We start from the raw sequence: 19,917 nt of genomic DNA, 5'->3' as shown, positions 1-19,917 counted from the left end.
AGTTTGCAACCAGGCATGAACATTGAACAGATTTCATTTTATATACAATAATACAAAGGGTAATGCTAATGCACACCCACTCACAAAATATCACAGTTGCTTAAAGAGCGTTACTAGACCTAACAAATGCAGTCAAATGCTGACACTATTGATTTTTGGTCTTCTCCATAATTATAAATTATATACACCAAAACATTCACAATGAAACCATTCGCATAAGACCTCTAGAAACGAAGGAGGATAACATTACATCGGAAGGACATTATTTTTTCCATGCAAACAGAAGGCACCCCACGTTGCAGCCTCTTTTGATTAGTCACGAGAAACTGTACAGTCAATATACTCAATCTGAATGAGAAAACATCTCTCCCAAATCCATCCACGGCCTTTGTATGAAACCAAGGGTGCAAAACTATCCCATCACAGCACGGCGCAAAGATTTGTTGTTTTATTTTGCGGCGTACCAGTTTTGTGCACACTTGGCATCCACAGTGAGACCAACTCTGAGAATATTTTTGCCATTAAAGGGGTTTGACATGCAGTCAACAACTATCGCCTTTGCAACCTCAGCTGACTCTGTTGGTCCTTCCAATATGACTTCATCATGAACCTACATAATCATGTACAAAAAATCTTAGCTAAGATTTTAATCAGACCAAAACGATGAAAATATTCTAGTTGAGTGGAACTTGACAAAAAGTGAGGATAGAGACTATAAACAAGAATTTCTTTTACATAAATATTAACCTGGAGAAGTAACTTCCATCCAAGCTCCTTCAACTGTTTATTTTTTGATATTTCTAACATGGCAAGCATGGCAACATCAGCTGCACTTCCCTGTTGCATTTGAAAAATCAGAAAGGCATGAAAGAAAGGTGTTAATCTGTTACTAACCAAAAACTCTATATATCAGTTATCGTCCAAAATCATTTTCAAAATAGTACTGCTAATAAGTACGGAGCTTATAAACAAGTAGTGATTATATTGATCTTAAGAAATTTAAAGCATTCAATCAAGTAGTAAATGAATGCTTATATTTTGAAAATTGTGTTATTTTTTACCTCTTTACAAGACATATAATGGAATATAAATTGATTTCTATTTCTAAATGCTATGAAATTCTATGCGCATAATGTAACATTAATATATTTGAAATAATTGAGGACCTGCACTGGAGTATTAATAGCAGCCCGTTCAATGTGACCTTTGTAATAGCTATGACCTTGGAATACATCATGGAACCGCCGGGATCGCCCTAGTAATGTGGAAACATATCCATGTTCTAAAGCTTCTTTTTTACGTTTCTGTTGCCATCTCAAAACTTCTTTTCTATCGTTATACCAGAGGTCAACTGTATTCTTAGCTTCTTTCACAGAAACCTGACAAAAATATTTGCACAATCAAAATTCCGAGACTTGTAACTTATGTAAGCACCTCTTAATAAGTGATAGAATTCAGGATATTATGTTTTTATATCTTGATTCTTATTACTTATTTGGTGGCTTGTGTATCTGTAAATATACATTGTATATTCCCCTTTCAATATATGAAAATCACATCTTCAGTTTCAAGAGAATTCATGGTACCTTCCAATCCTTAGAAAGGCCCTGTGGAGTCTTTCCATATGCAATTGAAAAGTTCAGCATTTTGGCTTTTCTTCTTTCAGAAGCAAATGCATCCTGCAAAAAGAAAAAGTTAAAAATTGTATTGTGAAAGTGCCTTAAAATAAGTGTTTTATGTGGCTGGGCAGTGTGATTCGAATCAGGGGTCAATACATAACTATAAGTATATCAAAAGAAAGCTTACCTTCAGGAGAGGAACAGGGGGTTTGTCTTCACCAGGCTGAGGATGCCATTCAAGAAGCACTTCCTTATTATCAACCGCTTGACGAATATACGGGTACATATTCATTGCAGTTCTGGAATGGAAATCTCCACCAGCTTCAAAGGCTTCCAACATGCTCTTACAATTAGTAAGATGTGCAAGTATCCTAAGTTCCAACTGTAACAATACATAATAACTCCATCAACAGAATGAAATACCAATCAACTTGATGAATAATGAATTAGACATATAAGTGAACTACAAACCTGTCCATAATCAGCAACTATAAGAGAATTTCCAGGAGCAGCAATGAATGCTTGACGGATTTTGTATCGGTCTTTTTCCAAAGCTGGTTGATTCTAATGTATGAATTATACAAGTTAGATTAAATCTGAATTCATTTTAAATCCAATGATTAATCACATAAATTTATAATGCAGTAGAACTAACTGTAAGCTCAAATAATTGTAAAATATTGAGATAATCAAATATACATTTGAAAAGAAAATAGATACTTCTATTTGAAAGTTCAAAGTATAAATTTATGCATATCCCTCATCCAAATCCAAAATTAAAATAGTATGTTAATATGTTTTCTGTATGGGGAAAGAAGCTATGATTGGACCAAAAAACAAACTTAAGTAAAATATTTTTTATATATATTAATACCGTTTAGAAATAAACAATATAATGTACAGCTACATTGAGGATAAAGAAACAAACTTTCGGTCAAAAGGAAAAACATTGGCATCTGTACTCCTTAAAACAATAAGCTATATTTTTAGCTCATACCAGTAATAGTAGCATGGATTTAGGGTTTTATCGTAAGATACAAAATGTTTTGGTAATTTAAAAATTTAGCATTGTCAAGAACCAACCCTTGTAAAAGGTCTAGCTTAAATTGTGAACAATGCCTACTCTACCTAGTGTTGAAGATAAACCTTTATTTACAAAAATAGGGGCAATAATGAATGGGAGCAACAACGATAAAACTATTGTCGACTTGGTCATAGCAGCTTAGATATAATATCATAATAAAATGGAATCATACGACCATATGTAAAGATTCAAGCTGGAAGAACCTGCAAACTTGGTCTTCTTGCCGACAAGCGTCCAGTCTCTGTGTTGATATTTATGGAGCAATGAACACGCTGATCCTTTCCAGATATATTATGTCCCTGTCATTGAGACATATTAAGCTACCATAGTGCAGACATAAACAACATCACTATTCCAAACTTAAAATATACAAACAAATAATTCAGTATAGTGATATGCACAAATAATCTATCATATACCGACATCCAACTACTACTAAGTACTAAGTTCATGCAGATGCAGCCATTGGACTAAACATGTGCTCATCCTCTCTCTTGCACAGACAAATATAAACATTCCTGGACAATGTTTCAAATGCATTGACGAATGACACGATAAATGCCGATCATACTGGACAGGCCAACATGAAACACAACCTGACCAGTGACCAGGGTAAAAGTCCAAAATAAGCTTTATATTAAAGAGAAAAACAATAATTACCTGCAGGGGAAGGATGAAGTTAGCAATCAAAGAGTCAATAGAACAGACTTCACATAAAGCAGCAATTGCATGACAAGCTTCTCTCCCTTCTTCCTCTGTTGGAAAAGCAGTAAATGCTGTTCCATAAGCAGAATTGTCTATTTCTAAAGGTTCATCTTCACATTCAGAAGGATCTTCATCCTCATCCTCAACCTCACTAAAGTCATATTCAGCAGAAACTTTGCCAGCCAGGGCCTTTAAAACGGCACCACTAACTGAGGGCCAGCCACTAGGTGTGTATATGTCAACGTTCAGTCTATATCCAATGCTATTCAACTTAATGTCACGTAATTTTGAGGGAGTCTTTTTTCCCTTTTCAATCACTCCATCAACATTGGGAACTTTGAAAATCTTCTCCGTTGGAATTGCCTCATTTTGGTTTTTTCTGTATAATGTGGCAGGAAAAATGAAAGATTTACCTTCATGATATACATGAACCACTTCATTGTAAACAACTGAGACCGATATGTTCATAAATAAAATTGTAACGTTACTACCAAATTATCTATTTATAAGATAGAAGCAAATGTTCCACAAAAGATTTAAATAATGTGTACCTGTTCAAAGTGCCACCAAAAAGCAGTACTCGTAACTGTGCATCGCTTCCAACATTCATATACTTGGCATCAGGACAATATTTACAAGCCCATTTTCGGAATCTATTAACAGCTGCCTGTTGCTCTGCTTTGGCCACCTTTTCTATGTCTTGAAGATACGACCGATCAACTAGCATACCCTCAGACTCCATTTTGACAAGAAGCTCGCCAAATGGCTGCAAATAATTCTCGTAAAAATCGAACATGTTTTCGCGTAAAAGTTCTCCATCAAGTTTCCAAGGTAAATCTGACAGATGACTCTTTAGGCTCTCATAAAGCTTCAGAGTGCTTCTAGCATCTAAGGCAGAATAACATATCCAAGGTATACGCTCATGTCTTTGCAATTCTTCAACAGGAGCAATGGTAACCATTTTACCCAAAGATCCATCTTTCTTCGCCTTTTTCTGACCAAATATAGTTGCCATAGACACCTTACCAATCAAATCCTTTTCACAGTTCAGCTTAGCCCTAGACATGACCTTTTGGTCAGCAGATAGTGCTTCAAGAGAATAACCGCCAACCCAACGTCTTGATGAATCCCATAGGCGTGCCATGTGCATTGTATCAGCATGAAATCCAGACAACTTAAATCCGTAGTTTTGTATAACATGACAGTCGAAACTATAGTTATGCCAGACCTACAGAATGCACCATTGACTTTGTTATTTAAAAAATCATTTTCAACTCTCTGTCACCTAAACCCAGTAATACAATTGAGCACTATTAAAATAATTTTTTAAGATTTTGAGAAAAACCAAAATATTTTAAAATTCAAACATTTTATGTAAAAAAATATATTATAATATAGAAAAGTACAAACATATAGACCATTATTAAGTCTCCAATTGTGGAATGACATGACTACCAAGTAGTTCACTAAACGAAAACACCTCTTTAACCAATTTGAGATTCATATCTCGATCAGTAATTGAAACTTAACCCAATCAATATGAATCTCCGTGTGCAACTTTCCCCTTAACTTTGTATAACCAACCACTGTTTTGTAAATTTTCTACTTTTCTTTTGTCATTTTGATTTACTACTCAAATCTTAAGTTATTTTGAGACTTGTATATGATATATTGGCTTATGTTTCTGCATGTCATTTAATTTTGCTTAAAAATGTGATTTTTTATTGATCATGTATCTTACCATTAATATTAAGATTACTAACTTGACCATCAAACAAAAGCAATTCTTCTAAACTCACTTTTAAAAATCATTCACAAATGCAAAATAAAAAACACATCAAATTTGTTTAAACCAATTCTACCAAAATATAAATCAAACAGGTTCTACACATAAAGATGAGTAGTAAGACTAAACAGATAAAAGGAAGAGTGAGAAGAAAGAGGAGTTACCTTTTTTATCGACGGATCTTGAAAAAAATCGGCAAACTTATTTAAAATCTCTTTGCCTCCGCCATCAAGAACATCTACCCAGATACATGACTTCCCACCTCCAAAATCAGCTTCTGGACCCGAATAAATGCTGAAGCATATTATCTCCCCATGATCTATAGGTGTTTCTTTTTTGACATCTATCTTGGATACCTTTCAAGACATTGAAAATTGGCACATATCATATGGTCAACTATAGTGAAATACAAGTAAGTAGCAAAGAGATTCATAGTGACACAACTTCCAATGCAAATTAAATCGAAAAACGATTAAAGAAAACAAGAAATATTCATCTTGTATTAGTTAAAAAGAACTAAAGGATACATCCATTGTATTCATGTCCAAATAATAGAAAAGAATCTAGTTATGTACAGTCTTGAAATTCGGGCACAACCATAATAAAAGTGAACAGAGTCAATAAGTATACCTCAGTATCACATGCATGAATAAGATGCCTGTAATTTACTGTAAGCATCTTAGCTACTTCCTCTGCAAGAGAAAGATTGTCGACAACCAATGTGTTTTCATAGATACTACAGAGCCTTTCCCGAAGTTTTGATTGTTCATCACTGCGTGTCATTGTAACAGTAAATTTTGCGTTAGTTGCTTTTTTTGCAGTTGTAGCCAAACGGTGATTGCCATTAACTGCATCAACTTTCTCTTCACTGATATTTAACGAAGATGCATTTGACTTGGTGCCAAGTCTTCCGGTGTCTATCGATACCTTTGAGTTTTGTAACATAGATTGTTGATCAGAAGATGAGGCAGGTTCACGTAGATCCTGTAGCATAACATTGTTTTCCGTTTTCCTAGAAATAGCCTGTTCCTGACCAATAAAAGAAGCAGTTGTATTTGTATTGGATGGATACAAACTACTGTTGTCCGGATCATGCATTTCCACTTTTGTTTGAGCCAATGAATCCCTAGCCGCGTTCCAGCCAGTTTTATTACCACGTAATTTTGTAGGATGTTTTTTGTACAATCTGTTACCCAAAGAGGCCAAACGTTCCATCGCCCTCATTTTTTTGCCAAAGGAACTCAACGAACTCAGATCTTTTTCCCGTCTTGTTGAAAATTTCATAACTGAAATATGTACTGGAGAATTTCGACGGTACTCCATGTCATTGCATTTATTCAACCCAAAAGATATTCGCTTTTGACGCTGTGAACCTTCTCTAAATTGAAGGGAATTACTTGACAAACTGCTATGTAGGAGGACATTGTTGGCAATCTGGATTGGTTTCATTTTTCTTCTGCTGTGCATATCATGCAAAAAAATATATATATATAAAGGTACCGATCAATAGATTATAATAGCATATTTTACTTTTCACTTTGGCCCATTGAGCAAGATTACAAACAACTCAATCAGACATGGCTATGTAGCCACGCATGTTGCAGCAGCCAAAGTATGAATATTAATAAAATAAATCATTATCAAACAATTTTAGGTTGCCCTTTTTTTTTATGAGTAATACAAAATATTAGAAGAAAAGGAATAGGAACATTATAGAAGAACTTCATTCAAGTCATTTACATACCATTTCATGGTTTACAACTTATGTCTTGCTACCTGTAACTAGTTATTCAATGTTGAATTGTTAATTTTTTAACACACTGGTCAAAAGTTGAGCAACTAGCAAATTTGAAATCAAACTTGTCAACCACATAAATATCAAACTACTAGCAATCCAGTGGTGTCAATCAGTGTCATTTACAGATCGCAGAAAATAGAGGTTTGTTCAAATTCTGCTAAGCTATATTGCTATAGCCGTTATTTGACAATATTTTGTACTAAATCATGTATCGCATAACAATAGCAGTTTGTTAAAATTCCGTCACACTAAAGCTCCCCTATCTATTCGACAATACTGTCGCAATCATTAATCCATGTAAAATTTCCAAAGTCACAAAGACGCCCTTATGAGAAAACCCCTAAAAATACAATGAATTTTGTATCCGAACAACACACTACAAACATACACAAACAAACTTTCTCTACACCTTAACTCAACTGAATATCTCACTCACCCCCTCTCCTCACTTCAGAAATAGCAGTAAAAATCAGTCCTATGTAGCACCGACACCTCATATTTGAAGTGTGCCCGATGTCCAACGCCAACACATATGAGACTGCATTTAATTAGTCATTTTTCTCAAATTATTATCAGTGTCGACATATCAGTGTCAATACTACTCTATGATTTATAGGAAATCACAATTTTCACAAAAAGCCAAAAAGAAGAAACTAAACCAAACTTCTATTTCAAATTTCATCTCTAGAAATGCATTTATTATTGAGTATATCAAAAGTTCAAATAAAAACAGAAACCAACCAAGGAAACAAACAAGACATTTCATTCAACAAATTACTAAAACAAAAAACATAATGTACACACATTACAAACAAACAATCCAAAACAATTAAAAACTCTACCAAACTCAAAACACAAACACATAAAATTCTTCAAATTATAAAGCAATATTAAGACATGAGACAAACTGAAAACAAGACCAAAATGAAAAAAGATAAGAACTTTGAATTCAAAATGAACAAACCTGTGTTGAGGTGATCCATATGAAGCAAAAAAAGACAAAGAAGCCAGATGAAAACGAAATGGTTTAGAAGAAGAGTTAGAAAAAGACAAACAAGAGGAACAATAGTAAGGTGACCTAAAAGGAGTGGCACTATGAGAAGAGACCCACATGGCTGAAAACAAACCCAATAATCTCCCCAGCTTTGAAGTGTAAAAAAGGAAGGTTTTTTGGTTGAAGGAGTGGCAAAAAGGGAAAATAGAAAAAGGGGTTTTTGAAGGGGTTATTTGAGTAGTGAAGCATTGGAGAGAGAATCCATGAGAGAATAGTAGAGTGAAAGATTGAGAAAGAGAGACAAAACCATAAACCCTGATGATGCTGATGCTGCTGCAACTTTGAATAACGAATGAATATTCTTTGCAGAGTATGAAGCTGTGAGTGAGACTGCGGTAAAATGGAGTGAACGGAAAGGGCAAAAGTATTTTTGTCTGATTTTTTGTTTTTGTTTTTATCAATAATGTTTTTTTTTCTTTTTCAAACCGGGTATTTCTTCGCGCAACTGCAGAGATTAATCCGTCGAGTTTTTTTTTAGAATAATATTTTATTTTATTTTTGTCAAAAGGCTATTGACTAAAAATTTTATCTATAAAGTGGATATGTGAGCTGATCGGAGTTCGAACATGACCGTTGTATTGTATATATAAAATAATGTTTCTGTCAATTGAGTTAAGTTCATGGGACGATAGAATATTATTTAAATACATTTTTAAATGACCATGATAAATGAGCTGCAAAAAACAGTGTCCGAGCCTGGCCCGGTATAGACTGTCAAACTTTCAAGCCAAACCGTTTTTTATAATTTCTCATCCGAACACCCATGATTCTTTTATACCTCGTGAATTTTCATTTTTTTCCTTGTATAAAAAATTCGGTTTTTGTTAACTGAATTTTTTTGCCTTGAAAAAAAATTCGATTTCTATTAACCGATTTTTTCCTAAATTTGCACTAATAAAAATTTTGATTTCTGCAAATCGAATTTTTCTGCAAGATAGTTTTTTATGCTTGTTTTGTAGTTTTAACTCATGATGATTTATCCATGAATGATGAGGAATAGAGAGATCAAATGAGTGACTCATCTTAATGTCATGTACAAAGTATTATAAATGTTTGGCGTGACCGGTTGATGCAGCACCTCTATTTGATGCATGTAAGTTTTTTTTTTTTGTATGTATTTCGTGTCAGTTTTTGTATGATTCTGATAATTGCTTTTAGATTCATTATAAAATTGATGTATCTGACTCATATTATAAATCAGATATATTAGTTTTTTATTGAACCTAAAAAATGATTTTTTTACTTATAAAAATGATAAGAGAGAGTATTATATTGTAGCAGCAATTCTATGTCTTTTACAAGGTACAATTAAAAGAAATAAATTAACTTATGACTTTGATGACATTTTACTTTGTAAATATTTAAGTTGATTTAAGCACTGAACAAACTACTTGAGCCAAACTGTGTTGAGTCCATTGAGTCTGCCATCGTTCCAACACAAAAGGATGTGATCGAGCTCTATACTCAATTACTCATATATTTTTTGTTCAATATAAAAGGAATAAAATCATTGCTATCCCCTTAACCAAAAAATTTATTGCTAGCCCAAATTATTGGACGATGTACAGCAACAGAAATATTTAAAACAAAAGCAATTAATAAGGTTGTTTAATACGATATTACGATAGATTTTTCTCTATTGATTTTTTTTTTTTTTTTGAGAAAATAACATGAAGATCATGACCATTAGTTTCTACATTATCAATGCTTATAAGATCTCCACATTATTTTTTCAAGTTTTTATTTTTTAATGGTGAGAATTTATTTCTCTCTAATTTATTTTCTCTAAAATATAGACCTCTCAAAAATAGTTTAAAGGTAAATTTTTACAGTTTATATGATAATAATAAAAAAAGAAAATAAAAATAGTTTAAAGGTCGTTAAATATATATGCTCTCTTATTCGAAAAATATAAGAAAAAATGAAGCAAAAACTTAATGTATTTGTTTCAAAATCTGGGCCAAAAACATATTTATCTTTGTTGATCAATGTTTCTATTTTGGGACAGGAAGTGCTAATTTCCATAAACTAACCTTAAATTTTATACTATTTTATTTCCTGTGCTTAGCACTGACTCACAATCTAGTTAAAATAAATAACAAACGAAGGAGCAATCAATAAGAATGAATGATTGAGTCATCAAGATAATTTTCTAATTAATAATTAATATAGGAGTAATATGGAATCCGCGAATAATTGATACTATCAATATTTTACATTCTAATTCTAATATACAATAATGTTGAGTAGTCGTTGAGTCAACAAGATAATTCCTAATCAATACTAGTAATTCTAATTCTAATCTTTTATATTATAAGCTTGTATACACAAGCAAATCCTAAACCCTAATTTGTTTTCCATGTTTTTCCTCCATTTTATCTTGCAATTTTTATTAAAAAATAATACAATTTTGTTTTGACTAAGATTCGAACCCACAACCCTTCAGTGCAAGACAATATTTCCAACCACTATGACAAGTATACCAATTGTAATTAAAATTATGTGCAATAATTGATAAGTACCATCAATTTTAAAAGTATATCATATTAAAATTATTGTTGACTATATTATTCATCACAAAATATTTTTATGTCTTTCCTGATCAATGATTTTTTTTTTCTACCGGATCATAAATTTAGAGAATAACTATCATGTGAGATTTGGAAAGTTATTATCACGTGTAATTTGGAAAGTTATTATCAAACTCAATTCTGCTAAATCAATTTTTTTTTGCAATACAACCAAACACAACCATAGACATGTCACTAATCACATTCATTATTTTGATTTTAACATTGCAGATTTAATATCAATTGACGATCAATTTATACAATACGCACTAGCAGACCAATTGTGATTTAAATTATGTCCACAAAGTGTTAAGCTCCATCAACTTTCATAGGAAAGATTTCATACGACAATTAAGCACCATCAATTTTCATTGCACAATTAAAACAATTAAAAACTGATAATCTCTCATCTCTTATATTATAAGCTTGCTAACATAAGCTAACCCTAAACCAAATTTTTTTCCGCTCTCATTTTCTCTTTCTTTTTATTGCAGCTTACAATAAAACCTTTCAACCGCTAAAACATGTGCTTCAATTATGAAAGAATTTAGGAATCCGTTAACTCTGTTTTCAATAAATTTGAACGGCGGAATTAATCACAATTTTTATTTATTTATGGATGTCTACTTAAGTTTATGTTCTTGATTGTGTCTTTAATGTTTTTTTAACCTCTAATTATCATCAATTTTTTAACCTTTAGTTATCGGCAATTTTTTTTTTAATAAGTAAACAAAATGATGGGGTTCCAAAATTATTTAAAAAATATATAAAATATAAAATAAACACATAAACAAATATAGAATAATTAGTCAATGAAATTCTCTATACTACTCTTATTGAAAATGCTCTTAGAATTTTTGTATTTTATTTTTTATTGTTACATATTACAGCTAATTAGACCTATGCACCGCATGGGTCAAAGTTCTAGTATGCAATAATAGTATGTATAATATAGATAGCAAGAGTGTTACAGAGGATGTTCGAGAGGAGGGACCGTACATGGAATCAAAATTTTAGGGGCACCAATTATTTTTTTTACTTTGTGTGTATGTGCTTGCGTGCACTCGCATGTGTGGCCGTCCGTATGTTAAAATAAATAAATAAAATAATTATTATAACTAAATTTTAAAATAGACTTAGACTCTTATGATGTTGATAGTGAAATATATTTGAATAATTAAAAGTTGTCAGAAAGATTCTAACAATTGAAAGTATAATATTTAAATTTTCTTTCACAATATTATATATTTTAACTAGTATAACTTACCCGTGCAATTGCACGGATTAATGTTCAATGAAAAATATAAATTATTAAAATTTTAATATTTTGTGATTTTTTAATTATCTATAATTTTTTTTATTTAATGTAATTTATTTAGATATGAAAAATAATACAAATTTTACATATTTTAAAGGGGAGGGTGTATATTAATCTTCCACTCCCCGTTCCCAACTCACATGTTATTTTTTCTCTCATAGACATCTGCATCAGTTTCTGTAAGGATCTCATCAACATATTAAAAAAATTGAATAAATAAATTTATTCTTCGTCTTTAAATATGCTCTTTAGATCCAATAGAAAAAACATATAGGCCATAGAGATGAGAAATGATAAAAAAAAAACTAAATAAGAGAAAAGAATATGTAAAAAAAATAATTCACAAATTGGTTGAAAAACAATCCTAGATGAGGGTGATGAGAAAAAAGAGATGAAAGAAAGCTGAGAGCAAAAATATTTTTAGTCAATTTTGGTAATGTTTCTAAAATTTTGTTTTATCATCAAATCATATTCCTTGAGTGTAGCTATCTTATATACCAAAGTTTGACATAATATTTTTGGTGCAATAATTAATTCGTAATTAACACACGATTAATATAAAGACTTCTATAGAAAGCTAGAAATTAATATACAAACTTCTTGAGAAAGTCAAATCTCATAAAATATGAAAATTTCAATAAATTAATGATAGTATTGCAAGACCAAAAATAAATTAATGTATTTAAATAAAAATAAACAAATTGATGAAGAGAAAGTTTCATTTTTGTTTAGTACCAAATTGTAAAAAAAAAAGTAAACTAATTCAAAGTCCAATGAATTTCTTTTAAGGCTTAAATATGTCATCGGTCCCTGTAGTTACACTCACTTTTGGTATTAGTCCCTGTACTTTAATTTGTTGGCTTTTGATCCCTGTAATTTGAAAATTGTTTGCTTTTGGTCCCTCCGTTACTTAAATGTTAAAAAAATGGGTATAAACTAAAGGAGTGCCACGTGGCCCAATCAATGTAAGCCATGTGGCACAACAAAAAGACTTACTTTTATGATTTATATTTTTTTTTATAACTTTTACAACTATTATTATTTAATATTTATATATTATTTTTATTAATTAAATTAAAAAATATAAGGCTAAGGGAAGAAGCAGAATCACGGCAAGAACATCTCCGGTTAAGATCCTGTCCACAACCAGTAGCCTCACCTGAACTAGAATCGCCGCTGGTTTGTGTTGTTCCTTTTTTGAGTTCGAATCTGGTTGTTTGAAGATCGATTTTCGTAAAATTTCTGGCCATACTTGGTCGCATTTGTTCATGAATGTGAATGTTGTTGATAAAAATGAAGAAGAACAAGAACACAAATGAGTTGTGAATTGTGATTGTTGTTGTCTCACGAAGAAGAAGAAGAAGAGCAGCATACTTTTTTTTTTGAACCAAGAAGAGCAGCATACTTTTTTTTTTGAACCAAGAAGAGCAGCATACTTAATCCCTCTTTTTATGCAATTTTTGTTACTTTTTAATTATTTATTTCTATTAATAAAATACTAATATTAAATTCTCATTTATTTATTTTTCTTTAAAATATAAATCATAAAAGTGAGTCTTTAGTGTGCCACGTGGCTTACATTGATTGGGCCACGTGGCACTCCGTTAGTTTATACCCATTTTTTTTAACGTTTAAGTAACGGAGGGACCAAAAACAAACAATTTTCAAATTACAAGGATCAAAAGCCAACAAATTAAAGTATAGGGACCAATACCAAAAGTGAGTGTAACTGCAGGGACCGATGACATATTTAAGCCTTCTTTTAATTAACCTAATTTTAATACCTAAAACTATGCATCATTAAACATAATTATTTGGATTTTATTTTAATATTTTTAACTATACAAATAACTAATTCAAAGTCCACTGATTGTAAAAAAAAAACTATACAAATAACTAATATGAATTCAAAAACTAAAATAATACGTAAGAAAACTACATAGTGAGGTACATATAAAATTTCATATATAAATAATGATGAACATAACACTATTGAAAAAATACATCATTTGATCACTCTGTTGATTCATTCATTAAGAGAATACATCATTGATATTTCAAGTTGTATCCAACTCATAATTATTGTTAAAGCAAGATAAGAAAAAAAGAGACTCCAAGTTTGATCTCAATTCAATCCATTTTGTCAGAATGTGATGCATTTCTTATTGTCTTTCAATGATTTCTGTGTCACAAATAATAAATTGGATTAATAAATAAAAATAAAAATATAAAGACCAAAAGAAAATAATCTAAATAGTAAAAAAAAACAATATAAGAAAAATCGAACAAAGAAAAAATAATAAAGAAATTTTTAAAAAGTGACAATAGACAAAAAAATTGTGAGTATTGAGAGAGATGAAATCTATAACAATATATAAAGGGGATAGGGGAGTTTGAGTTGACTTTTTCTTATGTCTATTTTGCCCTTCACTACATATGAGTAATTTTGTCTTTAATGTAAAATTAAATTCATTAAAGTCAAATATATTGATTCCATTTTCAATTTAAAAAACGTATTAGTAAATATATTTGTAAATAAGGCATATTCCATTCCATTATATTATAAATTGATGCACATGAATATAACTCAAATATTCCATTTTTTTAAGATAATAAAATATGAAGAATTGGCTTGTTAAAAAAAATGAAGAATTATATTTTAAAATAAATTTCAAATTTTAATTTTTATTAATAAATTGAATGTGAATAATTTTTTTATCAAACTAATGCTTATATTTTAATAAAAATATATTAGTTTTTTAGCATAATTCTTTTTATCACATAATAAGAATTTGTTTTCGTATGTTAAAAAAATTGGGGTCTTGTTTAAAAAAAAATTGGGGTCTTACCATTTTAGAATATTAGTACTATAAGTTGTTTGATTGCCTCCTAATCTCCTAATAATAATGTATTGAATTCTTACCAAAATAAATAATGTTTTGAATTGTTTCCAAATATAGAATATAAATTGACTCCTCATTTATTTTCATATGTATATAATATAAAAATAATTTGTTTTAAAACTACTCATTTATGTTAAAGGTAATTTAGACAAATGCACTCAAATAATAATACAGTTTTTTTTATTAATCAAATAATAATACACTTAAAAAATAAGAATTGAAAATATTGTAGATATTTTTCAAACGAAAAAAAAAAAACTCAACATCTAATGTTGTTCAAATTAATTTATAAGAATAAGAAATTTCTATATATAGTTATAATTTTTAAATTTGATTTTTGTGATTAAACCCGATTAATATATCAATAATTGTCTTTCTGATTTTGATTTTTGTGATTTAAACCTGATTAATATAGTAATAGTTGCCTTTTTAAATTAACCAAAGGTCAAATAAATAAAATTAGAGAAATGTTCTAATAAGTCGCCACATAGGAGATTAGTAAATAGTAGAGTGACACCTAATCAAGTGATCAAATAGAGAATGACACATAAGAAAAGTACTATGAGAGAGAAACTCTCAAACATATAAATAATAGATAGATTATATAACTTATAAAAAGACGGGGCACCAAAAATAATCTTATACTCATTATTTTCATACTCTGGATATTATTTTAAGAAAAACTTGAATTTTCCAAGGTAGAGAAAAACCTCTCCATTATTTTTGACTGAGAGTGTGGTGATTTAGGTTTGAATTGTCCAGAAAAAAATTGTGGGGGTACATATTGGCAGGACTCCTAAAATCGATTTTACTTCTTCGACATTTGTCAATGTACGAAGATTCCACTTTCCACCACCACCGTTCTTGAGAGCAGCTTTGTCCAAAAAAAACTCATTTGTGAGTTGTGTGGCAACTTTTCCTTCTTACTATACGACTCCTCCTCCATGATGTCATCCACATCGTACAAGAAAGAGGGATCAGCGGGGACTTGTAGCTTTCTCTTTTTCCATGCCGCCAAACCAACCGATGCAATCTGAGTAAGTGGGCTCCCCCGTGGTTTCTTGTATCAATAGTTTTTTGTCCCGATCAGAATATGGCTAGTGAAACCATAATGCCGCTAACTAGAATACCATAACCCACCCCCGCTTGCAATATGGTCCTCAATGTAAACCATCAAGGTCACTGCGATTAGTGACCCGATATTTACGATGAAATAAAACTAGTTAAAATTTTTATCCATTTTCTTCTTTTCTACTCTATTCTTCTCATCAACCTGGTTTGACCTAAAGCCTGGCACACTTGCTTTTAATCCTCCAGTGCCAAGGGTTGTGATGAACAGGGCCAGACATAATATTAGCAGTTGTGTCCTAGTTGAATCAAAATTTTAGGCGCACCAATATTTTTTTACTTAGTGCGTGCGTATGTGCGTGCGTGCGTCCGTATGTTAAAATAAATAAATTAAATAATTATTATTACTAAATTTTAAAATAGATTTAGACTCTTATGATGTTGATAGTGAAATATATTTGAAGAATTATAGGTTGTCAGATAGATTCTAACAATTAAAAGTATAATCTTTAAATTTTCTTTCGCAATATTATATAATTATCTAATCTATATAAGAAAGTTGATTGTTCTGAAAAACTCCTAATTGCCCTTACTTAAGATGCTGCCATGTGTCCAAAGTGAGGACAATTGGTGTCCAAAAATTTGCTAACTAAACTGAAAGTACACACCGGGAAACCGACCAAACCACATGAGCCAATTTGGAACTTTGTGAGTGGAAATGTGATTTTTCAAACCACCATTTGGTAAACTAACTAAGCCACATGAGCCAATTGTTTCATTGTGACTAGAAAAGTGATTTTTCTAACCAAGCCATGTAAGCCAACAATAGAAAAAGCAACAGAACAAAGGAAAGTGAAAAGGCAACTTTTGTCTCACTCATCACAAGTCGAATTTTGAATTTTGAATTCATAACATTTCCCCTCTTTTCACTAATTTAAATTTCATTATGTACTCACATCAAATTTCATTCACTTCTCCTCTTCCTTTTCTCTCTCAGATTAAGGACTAACAAATTAATTAAATTGAACAAATCATTGTCTTAGTCTTAGCTGTCACATTGATTTATTTTTTTTACTCAAAAAGCTGTCACATTGATTTGTGAAGGTGTAGTATGAAAATACTATGTATATTTAACAACCCAATGGACTTCAACAAAGATAAACACTTCCCTCACATCTCATACAATAATTATAATATATACTAAATAAATCGTACGCGGGATAAAATATTATATTGATTCAAATACGGGAAAAAAATTAATTATAATGTGCTAAATAAATTAAACATTGGATAAAATATAATAAATATTAAGCGGGACAAAATACGATATTGATTCAAATACGGGAAAAAATAATTATAATTTGCTAAATAAATCAAACACTGGATAAAATATGCTATCTGATACGGGACAAATTATAACTGATAAAAAACTTCAAAATAATTATCATATATACTAAATAAATCATATGCAAGACAAAATACGATATTGACTCCAATACGGGAAAAAATAATTATAATGTACGTACTAAATAAATCAAACATTGTTGTACCAAAAAAATAATCAAAAACTAGATAAAATATGCTATCAGATACAGGACAAATTATAATTGATAGCAAATTCAAAATAATTAGCATATATACTAATTAAATCATACGCGGGACAAAATACGATATTGATTCAAATACGATATTATTTATAAGTACTAAATATATACATTGGTAAAAAAAAATGCTTTCGCATACACGATGAATTATAACTTATAAAAATCTCAAAATTGCTATTATATATACTAAATAAATAATTAAATATTAATGAAAGTCTTATGATTTTTTTCAAATGACTGTCTTAATGCAATATTTTATTTTTAAAATTTTAATTAGTAAAGTGTAACTTAAAAAAATATTGACGTAACGCTACGACCCGTACGATATCACGTGTCTATTACTGGTATAACTTATAAAAAATTGGGACACAAAAAATAATCTTATCCTCATTATTTTCATACTCTCTGGACAAAGAGACAAAAGAAAAGAACAAGGTCAGAAACTGGCCCAAGCAACACTTGGAATATTTGGATCCCAAGCAACACTTGGAATATTTGGATTATGAGAAACTTCATTGTTTTTAAAGGTGGAGAAAGAGGCATTGAGTTTTTAAAGTTATATTTAGTCTCTTGGTTCATTTGTAAGGTGAATAAAATACTAGTCTCTCTTTTGCAAATTGGTTGAATAACCCTTTAAAATTGTGGTCCAAATTCGAGTGTACATATAGTATAAATTTATGGTATTATATGAGCCAAAAATAAATAAATAAAATTGAGAAAAAAAATTGATAGATATTTTCAAGGACTAATTTGAAATTTGCAAATTCTATAAGAATTAAATTGACCGACTTTTTCAATATAGAGCACTAAAATGTCTAGTATTCAACTACAAAAGTCGACGTACTCAAATTTGGAAGGAAAATTTTAGGGGTTCCATATACTCTCTGTGACGCAAAAAAAAAAAAAAAATCAGACCCAAATGGTTCAAAACATAAGGGTTCCGGAGACTGTTCCACGGGAGCTATCAGACAATAAAATTTTATGGGTATTATTTTTTTTTACTTAATGTATATGCGTGCATTCTCGTGTGCATGCGTGTGTGTTAAAATAAATATATTAAATAATTATTATTGCTAAATTTTAAAATAGAATTAGACTCTTGAAGAATTAATAGATTCTAACAATTGAAGTATAATTTTTAATTTTTCTTTAGCATTGTATATTTATAATTATTATATAATAAAAGGTAACAAAATTGTAACTCAGCAACGGGCCCTAGCTCAAAACATTTCCTTCTTCCAATTCAACCATTTTAGAAATTTTGTATATGTATACCGTAATGAAGAGAATTAATACCCCAGTTGTGAGATGTACGACAACTTATGCTTCTTAATACTATTCGACTCCTCTGTGATGTTGTCCACATCACATAAGAAAGATGAATCACAACAAGGATTTGTAGCTTCCTCTTTTTCCATATTGCCAACAACTACTACAATTTGGGTAACTGGACTCCCTCATGGTTTCTTGTATCTGTAGTTTTTGGTTCCCATCGGGAATATGACTAGTGCAACAATGAAGCCGCTAACTAGTATGCGGTAACCCATACCCCTTTCAAGACGGTCTTCGATGTAAATCATCAAGGTCACCGTGATGAGTGACCCGATGTTTATGATAAAATAAAACCAGTTGAATTTTTTTTTTCTTCCATTTTCTTCTTTTCGACTCTGTCCTTCTCCTCAAACTGAACCGACCCAAAGTCCAACACACTTGCTTTTAATCCTCGTGTGCCATGAACCGTGATGAAGAGGGCTAGACACAATACTAGTAGTTGTGTCTCGCTTGTAAGCAAGTAGGGACGGTGCATCTGGGAGGTCTTAGGATTGGAATAAGGGTTGAAGCTCCACCCCCTAAAAATATTCAAATTTGAAAGTCACGAACGCGGGCAAAATATGTGATACTATGAACATATATATGGTCGTCCCAGAAATTTTAAGTGCTCTGTGCAAGTTATAATTTTGATGCTATATTTTTTTTTATAAGTCCTCTAAAAGTAAAAATATAATGACACATGTAAAGAATAAAAATAATAGTTCATCAAAAAAATAAAAAAAATAAAATTAAATAAAGAAATAAAAATAATATTTTTTAAAAATCATTAATAAAGTATATTTTTTGCGTGTGAGTGTGACTAAAAATTCTGAATTTCTGATTAAACACCTGCGACCAACTATTCATTTAAATGACCCCTTTCTTTCGTTTGAGGTTTTCAAATTACAGACAGGACAAGGGTAATTTGGGGGTTTCACATCATTCTCCCTTCTTGTGCAAGGATTCTCTACAAACGTCACTTCTACAGAGCAACCATTTTTGGAAAATAATTTCTTCATCCTTGAAAGTTTATAGTTTCAACCCCATCACAGTTTCTCATTAAAGTTTATAGCTTTTTGAGGAATAGTCTCAAACCC

The 19,917-nt window shown here is 30.7% G+C and overlaps 1 protein-coding gene across 2 annotated transcripts; it reads right to left on the bottom strand.

The window, feature by feature from the left end:
• Positions 1-16: 16 nt before the first annotated feature.
• LOC123917176 (DNA polymerase I A, chloroplastic/mitochondrial-like) lies at positions 17-8,406 on the bottom strand. 2 transcript variants are annotated; one of them, XM_045968835.1, is made up of 12 exons: positions 7,957-8,406; positions 5,825-6,653; positions 5,359-5,550; positions 3,960-4,636; positions 3,364-3,787; positions 2,907-3,002; positions 2,091-2,183; positions 1,807-2,001; positions 1,587-1,679; positions 1,167-1,379; positions 748-837; positions 17-610 (listed from the first exon to the last, which is right to left on the bottom strand). In XM_045968835.1, the coding sequence occupies exons 1-12, from the start codon at positions 8,103-8,105 to the stop codon at positions 449-451; spliced, it is 3,213 nt and encodes a 1,070-aa protein (XP_045824791.1). In that variant the 5' UTR covers positions 8,106-8,406; the 3' UTR covers positions 17-448. The 2 variants fall into 2 exon arrangements, with proteins under 2 accessions (XP_045824791.1, XP_045824792.1); XM_045968836.1 differs by having other exon boundaries at positions 5,825-6,650.
• Between the last annotated feature and the right edge of the window lie 11,511 nt (positions 8,407-19,917).

This window comes from Trifolium pratense, linkage group LG3 (genome assembly GCF_020283565.1).
Source record: "Trifolium pratense cultivar HEN17-A07 linkage group LG3, ARS_RC_1.1, whole genome shotgun sequence".
Classification (NCBI taxonomy): Eukaryota; Viridiplantae; Streptophyta; class Magnoliopsida; order Fabales; family Fabaceae; genus Trifolium; species Trifolium pratense.
Note: the sequence above shows the minus strand (reverse complement) of the source record. Positions and strands in the feature narration are given on the sequence as shown.